General features: G+C 41.9%; 2 protein-coding genes across 2 annotated transcripts in view; both read right to left on the bottom strand.

Annotated features, from left to right (window-relative positions):
- Nucleotides 1-7,754, bottom strand: part of LOC135097570 (von Willebrand factor A domain-containing protein 5A-like) — a 7,956-nt gene extending 202 nt beyond the window's left edge. Inside the window, exons 1-3 of the mRNA XM_063999493.1 lie at nucleotides 7,625-7,754; nucleotides 7,164-7,290; nucleotides 322-466 (exon numbers count right to left, since the gene is read on the bottom strand). Coding sequence (XP_063855563.1) covers nucleotides 322-466; nucleotides 7,164-7,290; nucleotides 7,625-7,754 — 402 coding nt within the window. The remainder of the gene's footprint in view (nucleotides 1-321; nucleotides 467-7,163; nucleotides 7,291-7,624) is intronic.
- The window catches only part of LOC135097573 (von Willebrand factor A domain-containing protein 5A-like), a 13,496-nt gene continuing 10,752 nt past the window's right edge, over nucleotides 7,257-10,000 (bottom strand). Inside the window, exons 3-4 of the mRNA XM_063999494.1 lie at nucleotides 7,658-7,871; nucleotides 7,257-7,290 (exon numbers count right to left, since the gene is read on the bottom strand). Coding sequence (XP_063855564.1) covers nucleotides 7,803-7,871 — 69 coding nt within the window. The 3' untranslated portion in view covers nucleotides 7,257-7,290; nucleotides 7,658-7,802. The remainder of the gene's footprint in view (nucleotides 7,291-7,657; nucleotides 7,872-10,000) is intronic.

Genomic DNA, 10,000 nt, shown 5'->3' with positions numbered 1-10,000 from the left:
GATTAATGAACTGAGTGAACCTAAACCTAATCTAACCCTCAGATGAAGACGTTAATATTACTTCAGTATCATCCAACTCTTCTTATTACCTCACCTAAACTGACTCTTCACCTCACCTCACTTCACCTAACCTGACACAGAGAGAGAGAGAGAGAGAGAGAGAGAGAGAGAGAGAGAGAGAGAGAGAGAGAGAGAGAGAGAGAGAGAGAGAGAGAGAGAGAGAGAGAGAGAGAGAGAGAGAGAGAGAGAGAGAGAGAGAGAGAGAGAGAGAGAGAAGCCCCATAAATAAACAAAACAAACAAGTCCGTTGGCTCTTCCCACCTGTCGTGAGTAGCCAGGTATGGGTGGCTTGTCATAGATGTCCTTGAGTGGCGCCAGGATTTCTGTGCCCCCCATGTCGGCTTTCATCGCGGCCTGCAGCTGGCATGCCTCACGCAGCGTTGCCTCTGAGTACACACGACTCCCCCTGCAACAGTCACACCACAAGGATTACAGTAAGCACACACACACACACACACACACACACACAGAAGACAGTAGGCACCCGCTGAAATAATAATTACTCCCAGTGAGGTCTAAAGCACTATTCAGGGGGTGCTGTAAACTTATCATTAAACCCAGCTGTGACCTCATTAAACATTTCTCTTTGTGTCTCACAACACAAGGGGGCAGTCACAGCCTGCCCTTTAAAGACAACTCTCTTCCTCCACACAAAACTACAAGCACCTAATAACACACACACCCTTTACTCGAAAATTAAAAATTATCATGGCGACTCCTACACCAGCCTCAGAGTTCCCATCTGGGGAGGGGACCTCAAATGTTCCCAAGTCGGACTGCTCTTATGAGGTGTCTTGACACCCCCGTCAACTTTTTCTTCATTAACTTCTGCAATATTCACGGTCTAAGATCTAATTTTCAATCTGTAGAACACCACCTCTCCTCTTCTAAACCTCATCTTCTTTTCCTCACTGAAACAAAGGTGTCTAAGGCAACTGACAGTAACCCCTTTTCTGCTCTCTCCTAATTTCTCTATCCTACTCGCGTGCCCACGCTCCTGAAACTTAAGAGATTTCCACCATCTGGCTACGACTACAGTCACTCTCAAACTAAATTTATCTGTGCTGTATACCTCTCACCTAACTCCTCTGGCTATAAGAAATTCTTTGACTACTTAACTTCCAAAGTGGAGCACATTCTGACTCTCTTCCCTTTTTTCAGAGATCTCCATACTTGGAGACTTTAGTGTTCACCACCAGCTTTGGCTTTCCTCTCCCTTCATTGGCCATACTGGTAAAGTAGCCTTCAACTTTGCTATCCTCCACGACCTAGAGCAATTGGTGCGACACCCTACTCATCTTCCTGACTGTCTTGGAGATATGCCCAACATTCTTGACCTTTTCCGTTGGGCTCCTCAGATCACAACCTCATATCTGTATCTTGTCCTATTGCTCCAGTCCCTACTCAGGATCCCCCTAAGTGAAGGTGCCTCTAGCATTTTGCCTCTGCTAGTTGGGGGGACCTGAGGAGGTATTTTGCTGATTTTCCTTGGAATGGCTACTGCTTCCGTGTCAGAGACCCGTCTTTGTGTGCTGAGCGCATAACAGAGGTGATAGTGACTGGCATGGAGGCGTACATTCCTCACTCTTTTTCTCGATCAAAACCTTCCAAAGCTTGGTTTAACACAGCTTGTTCTTGTGCTATACAGGATAGAGAGGTGGCCCCAAAAAAATACTTAAGCCTTCCATCACCAGAATCTCATGCACTTTATTTTTCTGCTCAGAACCATGGCAAGTCTGTTCTTCAACTAGCGAAAAAAAACTCCTTTATTGATAGAAAGTGTGAAAAACTTTCAAGATCTAACTCCCCTTGTGATGTCTGGTATCTAGCTAAAAATATCTCCAATAACTTTGCTTCTTCTTTCTTTCCTTTATTTCAACCAGATGGCATTAGTGCTATCACATCTATGTCTAAAGCTGAACTCTTCGTTCAAACCTTTGCTAAAAACTCTATCTTGGACGATTCAGGGGTTCTTCCTCCCTCTCCTCCACCCTCTGACTACTTCATGCTACCTATTGAAATTCTTCGCAATAATGTTTTTCATCCCCTCGGAAGGCTTATGGACCTGATGGGGTCCCTCCTATTGTTCTCTGAAACTGTGCCTCCGTGCTTGCACCTTGCCTGGTCAAACTTTTAACTCTGTCTGTCAACATCTACCTTTCCTTCTTGCTGGAAGTTTGCCTACATTCAGCCTGTTCCTAAAAAGGGTGACAGTTCTAATTCCTCAAACTACCGTCCTATTTCTGTAATTTCCTGCCTATTTAAGTTTTTGAATCTATCCTCAACAGGAAGATTCTTAAACATCTATCACTTCACAACTTCTGTCTGATTGTCAGTATGGATTCCGTCAAGGCCGCTCTACTGGTGATCTTCTGGCTTTCCTTAGTGAGTCTTGGTCATCCTCTTTTAGAGAATTTGGTGAAACTTTTGCTGTTGAATTAAGCATATCTAAAGCTTTTGATAGAGTCTGGCACAAAGCTTTGATTTCCAAACTACCCTCCTATGGCTTCTATCCTTCTCTCTGTTGCTTCATCTCGAGTTTCCTTTCTGACTGTTCTATTGCCGCTGTAGTAGACAGTCACTGTTTTAATTTTATTAACAGTGCAGCTCCTCAGGGTTCTGTCCTGTCACCCACTCTCTTCCTATTAATCATCAATGATCTAAACCAAACACTCCTACGCTGATGATACCACCCTGCACTTATTCCACGTCTTTTCATAGACGTCCAACCCTAGAGGACTTTACTTCCCTACAGGAAGTAAACCTTTCACGCAGGGAAGCCACAGAGCGCATGACTTTGGATCTCTCTAAAATTTTTGATTAGGGGAGAGCAAACTTAGTATTGTTCAATGTCTCAAAAACTCATGCCTTCATCTATCAACTCGACACAACCTTCCAGACAACTATCCCCTCTTTTTCAGTGACACTCAACTGTCCCCCTCTTCTACACTGAACATCCTCGGTCTGTCCTTTACTTATAATCTGAACCGGAAACTTGACATCTCATCTTTATCTAAAACAGCTTCTAAGAATTTAGGTGTTCTGAGATGTCTCCGCCAGTTTTTCTCACCTCCCCCATTATCTGCTAACTCTGTACCATCCTTATCCATCCATGTATAGGGTATGCTTCATATGTCTGAGGGGGGTTCTACTCATACTGCTCTTCTAGACAGGGTGGAATCAAAAGCTTTTCATCTCATCAACTCCTCTCCTCTAACTGACTGTCTTCAGCCTCTCTCATCGCCACAGTATTGCATCTCTAGCTGTCTTCTACCGCTAATTTCATGCTAATTGCTCTTCTGATCTTGCTAACTGCATGCCTCCCCTCTTCCCATGGCCTCGTTGCACAAGACTCTTCTTTCTCTCATCCCTATTCTGTCCAGCTCTCTAACGCAAGAGTTAACCAGTATTCTCGATCATTCATCACTTTCTTTGGTAAACTCTGGAACTCCCTGCCTGCTTCTGTATTTCCACCTTCCTATGACGTGAATTCCTTCAAGAGGGAGGTTTCAAGACACTTATCCTTCAATTTTTGACTACCGCTTTGGACCCTTTTATGGGACTGGCATTTTAGTGGGCTTTTTTTTATTGGTACAAGAGAAGGAGGAATATAAAAAGGAATACAAAGGAATGAACAGACAGCAACAGCCCTACTGGGCCTAACGAGGCTGTCTGTGTGTCTATTCTACCACTACCACTACAGATTCTAAGAGTTAGAGGCTGGAGGACACTAAGGTTCAAAGGAAGGAAAACAAGAAAGCATAGGGAGAAGGAAAGGCTAAGATGTGATAGGAAAGGATGAAAGAGAAATTATACTATTCACTACAGTAACTAAAAAAAAAAAAAAGTACGCAAAGTATACTATATGAGGGGTTGCTGCGAGGTGATTGTCCAACCTTTGTTTAAAAGTTTCTATTGTATTACTATCGACAATATATGCTGGAAGAGAGTTCCAGACATTTATAATTCTATTGAAGAAATAATACTTAGCCTCGTCTGATCTGAAATGCTTACCTATAATCTTGTAACCATTATTTCTAGTGGTGTTGGAACTGTCAATGATGAGACAGTTGTTTACATTTACGTTATCAAAGCCCCGACACATTTTAAACAGTTCAGTTAAGTCTCCTCGCATTCGCCGTTTCTCTAAGCTGAACAAGTTGAGTTCCCTCAAGCGCTCCTCATAAGGCTTGTTCCGCAGTCGTGGGATCAACTTGGTAACTCTTCTTTGGACTCTCTCCAGCTTGTCTATATCTTTCTTGTAATGGGGTGACCAGAACTGGACTTGGAAGTGAATTATCGCCTTTCTTTTCTATGGGGATAACGTAAGCTAACTTCCAATCCTTGGGAACCTTACCGCAGTTAAATGATTTGGTGGAAAGCAATGAAAGGGGCTTACAAATTTGAAATCTAGTTTCTTTCAGGACACGTGGTGCAATACCATCTGGGCCGGGGGCTTTGTCAGTTTTCATTTTATCAATTGATTATTTCTTTTTCATGAAAAACGCAGACACTTAAGGGGGTTATGTTGTGGAGCATAAGGAGTGGTTCGGGGATTGTATGAGTATTTTCCTCTGTAAAAATTGAAGCAAAATAATCATTCAGTGTGTCCGCGATCTGAGTTTCTTCGGTGACAAAATTACCGTTATCTAGTGTAATTTGATTAATGTGGGATATAATGACTTTTTTATTTCGAACGTAACTGTAAAATTCTTTGGGATTGGATTTAGCAATGCTTGCAATATACATTTCTAGATTTTTCTTACTCTGTCTAATGAGCTTTTTTGATTCGCGTCGGAGTCTGTCATATTCTAGTTTATCGGCCTCATTCTGAGAGAACAAATATTTACTGTGGGCACGATTTTTCTGCAGTAGTTGTGACTCATTGTTGTTTGTCCACCATTTAGGTTTGTTTCTCTTGCATGGACGTCTTTTACGCATAGGGATACATGTCTTCACACCATTTTATAAAAAGTACTTAAATTTCGCCCATGATTCTTCAATGTTACTTTCGCCAAGTTCAGTGTTCCAGTCTGCGACAGAAAGAATTGACCTGAGTCTCTCGTAGTCTCCTTTTTTATAAATGAAAACTTTTTCGTTGCTAACAATGTCCTTATACTCGTATGCTTGAAGGCTGATGTTAAAAGAGACAATTTTGTGGTCACCTGTACTAAATTCAGGACCAATATTAACGTTAGATTTGAGGTCATCGTTTGTTGAAAGAATAAGATCTAATATGTTGTCACCTCGTGTGGGTCCTTGAACGTGTTGCTTTAGGAAACATTCTAATAAATTATTATACAAGTCGGGACCAGAGTGAGAGTTAAGTGGATTTCCCCATGAGTTAACAGGTAGATTGAAGTCTCCACAGATGACTATCAAAAGTGTTACTTATTTCAGTAATTTGATCTTGTAAATTCTTATCAGAGGAAACATTGTGAACCGGAGGCCTATAAATAAGACCTATAGCAGTTTTCTTAGAACGTACTCTTAAATGCAAGAAGACTGAATCTATATTGTTAATCTTTTCGGTTTTTAGTATGGTTGGCTGAAGACTGGCTTTCACATACAGCAATACACCGCCTCCTATCCTGTCTTTTCTTTCACTGCTGAACATTTCATAGCCTGGCAAGTTGTATTCCGCAAGAAAGTCTCTGTTTGCAGAGTTCAGCCAAGATTCAGTAATACCAATAGTGTGATAGTTTTCTACAGCTGCCAGGGTTTCTAAATCTGAAAATTTATTTCTAAGGCTGCGAGCGTTGATTAGGCAAGCTTTTATAGTGTTGCACATGGAGGTTGGGTTGTGCGAGGAGTCTACTAAGAATCTGGAGCTACACGATCTTGCTGGTCTTTTTTTGGTCTGAAAATAGAAACTTTATTACTAAGGAGTCTGCCAAGTCGCGCTGCTCCAATTCCATTCAAGTACAAACCATCCGGCTGAAACAGAGAAGGTTTATTGTAAAAGTTGTCCCAAAGATTAACAAAGTCTACATCTTCCTCTGCGCAGAGAGAACAAAGACGGCTGTTAGTGCTGAAGGCTCTGTTGTAGAAGGCAGCCGGTGCCCTGGTCCGGGGGAGGATACCTGAAACAATAATGTTATTGGATTTAGCGCTGTGTCATCCTCTTGAACTTTTCCATGAGCTCTTCAGACCTAGTGTTTTCAACATCATCTGTACCTGCGTGAGTAATAAAGAGGGTATTATTATTAGATCCGCAGGCTGCCTCGTCGCATGCTGCCGTGATGTCGTCTAAGCGTCCACCAGGCATGCATAGACGCTTACGTGTCCTACGAGCCCTGCCACAGAACTCAGAGAGCTGACCTCTGACTATTGAGTTTCCGACCAGTCGCGTCTCTTGTGCATCTTCCTTTTCTTCAGCTAGGATCTGGTACCCGTTGTGTGTTGAGATGGGCAAAGATTTCTTAACATTAGTGGTGGTGGCACGATTACTGACTAAAGTGAATGGTGACTCTGCAAGCACAGCATGTGGGCGGGCAGGAGCTCCTGGAGTGGAGGAGGCAGGTCTGTCAGGGATGGCAGGAACAACATCTGTGGAGGTGCAACCTGTATTAGAGACAACGAACTCTTTTAGTGCTTCAAGCTGTTGCACGACATCCTCATACTGTTTGCACTTCTCGTATTTCTCGTTGAGTCTATCTTACTCTGGAGGTGACACAACCTGCAGGCAGAAGAATTCCGGAAATACTGAGGGGCAAACCTGCCACGACAGGCTTCGCATTGACTGAGAAGAGAAGGCATGGCTCATTAATCAGAGCGCTTTTGAAGTTTCAGAAAAGATGTGACCATAAATTGAGCAAATGAAAAGTTTATGCATGGAAATCAGATACTGCTGTGTTAGATGCCTCCAACAGCTCCCACAGGGTCTTGAAAATGCCACAAAGACCAATCGCTTGCCTAGAGTCTTGGTCACGAGTGAGACTTTTACAACCCGGCGCTTGCAGCTATGAGGAGGAGGAGGTGGAGGAGGAGGAAGAATGGAAGTAAATTAAAAGATAGAAGATGAGAAAGATGAGACAAGATAAATATAGGAGGAAGAGGAAGATTGACCTCTCACTTAACCTAACCCAGTCTGGACCACTCACTTCTTGAAGAGCACTGAGAAGGATGAGCCGAAGCTGACAATGTTGAAGAGGCAACCCAGAGGCAGACTCTTCAGGAACAGAAGAAGTGTTGAACGGGCACTCTCTATCTTTTGTCCATGCATGCTTCCTGTTGGTGAGGTCAGTTTAGGTTAGGTTAGCACTGCACAACTACAGTACAAACTCACTGAGTCGAACTAATTTTGGGGTTAATTTACGTTAGCTTAGTACAACCTTGCTGAGTTGGACCCTTGAAAATCCCAGTAACTTCCCTCACATCCTGCTTAGGAGTCACAGTAAGGAGTTATTGTTGAACTATTACTGGAAACATGGAAACATCCTTCAAAACCCCAGTAACTCCCTCACAGCCTGCTTAAAAAACTATGAAAGGCATCATATCTGCTTAGTCCTGCACTGACAAGCCTTCCAGCATCCCATCATATCAGTTCTTGGGTCCTACTGACCTTGTCCAGCTGTCCCACCTGCCTCCACCTCACCTGAGCGGTCGATGACAAAGATAATCTCATTCCTGCTGGAGTAGGTGTTGGTGGGCACCTCTGGGAAGAGGTTCAGCATGAGCAGGTCATCCTTCATGATACCAGTGGCAGAGCGTTCACCGGTCTCCCGCAACAGGTGGGGCCGTTAGGCACTCCTGTAGTACACCAGCATGCTCCAGTCGTGGTCGCAGCTGAACCCTCCGTCCTGGCTCACCTGCGGCATGAACAGGAGATTAGGTTGGGGCATGGGTTAGGTTAGGTTATGCTGCAATAGGTCAGGGCATCAGTTGGGTTAGGTTGCAATGCTGGATCAGCTGATGTTATTTTTATGGACAGAAGAAAGAAAACAAGACCTAAAAGGTTTATTGACGTAAGAAAGGAATTACAACACGCACACACACACACACACACACACACACACACACACACACACACACACACACACACACACACACACACACACACACACACACACACACACACACACACACACACACACACACACACACACACACACACACACACACACACACACACACACACACACACACACACACACACACTGAAAAAAATTAAGAAAGTACTTTGTTATCGTGGACTGGAAAGACTTTGAACATGCAGAAGTTGTTCAGGAAAAATGGGATGAATTTATAAGGATATATAATACTGCTGTAGAGAAACCTAGAGGAGAAAGATGTAGAAGAGGTAAGGAATAGTTCAATACAAAATGCAAAAAGGCTAGAAATTGTAAGTTAAATGGTTGGAATAGATGGAAAAAAAGGAAAACTGAGAGCAGATGGAAGGAATATATTGATGCTAGAAACAAGTATGTTGAAATAATAAGAATGGAGAGAAAATACAATCAAAGAGATATAACAGAAAAGTGAATAAATGAACCCAAACTGTTCTTTAGACATATTAAAGGGAGGATCAAGAAGAGAGGTGCATCAAAATTGAAAGCTGAAGGAAAAATCTATGAGGATGCACAGGACATGGCGGAGGTTATGGGCAAAAGTTACAGATCAGTATTTACTGTGGAAGGGGAGTTTGATGCTGGAAGGGATAATTTGGTGAGGAATACGCTAAGTACAGTCCCAGTCAGTTATGATGAAATACTTAAGATGATTGAGGACCTTGAAATAAATAAAGCATCTGGTCCAGATGGAGTATCAAACTGGATATTGAAAGAATGTAGAGAACAACTGGCTGATAAAATTCACAGTATGGTGGTGACATCATTGTTGCAGGGAAGGGTACCAAAAGATTGGAAGAGAGCAAATATTACACCAATATTCAAAGGGGGGAAATAAAGAAAACCCACCAAATTATAGACCAGTGTCATTTACTAGTGGTGTAGTAAAAGAATGTGAAAGAACAATAAAGGAAAGATTGATGGAACACTTGGAAAGAGATAAAGTTTTGGTAAATTATCAATTTGGATTTAGGCGGGGAAGATCATGCTCCATGAACTTATTGTCCTTTTAGTCAAAGGCAGTTGATATTGTGCAAGAGAGACAGACTAGTGATGGTGTCTACTTAGACTTGAAGAGGGCTTTTGACAAAGTACCACACCAAAGATTGCTGTGGAAGATAAAAAAAAAAAAAATAAAAAATATGGAAAAATTGGAGGAAGACTGCTGGAGTGGATGAAGGATTATCTGGATGATAGAGAGATGAGAACTGTAATACAAAACCAGAATTCATCCTAGCTGAAAGTAACTAGTGGTGTCCCACAGGGATCAATGTTGGGACCAATAATGTTTGTGATATATGTAAATGACATAAATGAAGAAATAGACAGCTATATGGACTTATTTGCAGATGATGCTAAGCTGATGAGAAGGGTAGAAAATGCAAATGACTGTATGGTACTGCAAGACAATTTAAGTAAGATAAATAGATGGAGTAAATCTTGGCAAATGGAATTCACTTAAAGTAAATGTAAAGTAATGGAGTTTGGTAAGAGTAAAAAAAGAATACAACATCATTATGGGATGGATGGTGTGAACTTAAAGAAATTAAAAGAAATGGATTTAGGAGTAACAGTTACTGAAAATTTGACTCCGGGCAGATACATTGATAGAATTACTGGAGAGACGATGAATTTGTTAAAAAGAGTAAGAGTGGCATTCTCATATTTGGATAAAGAAGTGATAAAAAAGTTGTTGATTTCCATGATAAGACCAAGATTGGAATATGCAGCAGTGGTGTGGTCTCCTCATACAAAGAGGAATATTATAAAATTGGAAAGAGTACAAAGAGCAGTCACTAAGATGGTTCCAGAGTTAAGTCAACCAATGAAGAGAGATTAAGAATGTTGGAAATTCCTTCCCTTGAAAAGAT

This window comes from Scylla paramamosain, unplaced genomic scaffold (assembly GCF_035594125.1).
Source record: "Scylla paramamosain isolate STU-SP2022 unplaced genomic scaffold, ASM3559412v1 Contig25, whole genome shotgun sequence".
Lineage (NCBI taxonomy): Eukaryota > Metazoa > Arthropoda > Malacostraca > Decapoda > Portunidae > Scylla > Scylla paramamosain.
The sequence above is the reverse complement of the archived record's forward strand: the minus strand, read 5'-3'. Positions and strand labels throughout refer to the sequence as shown.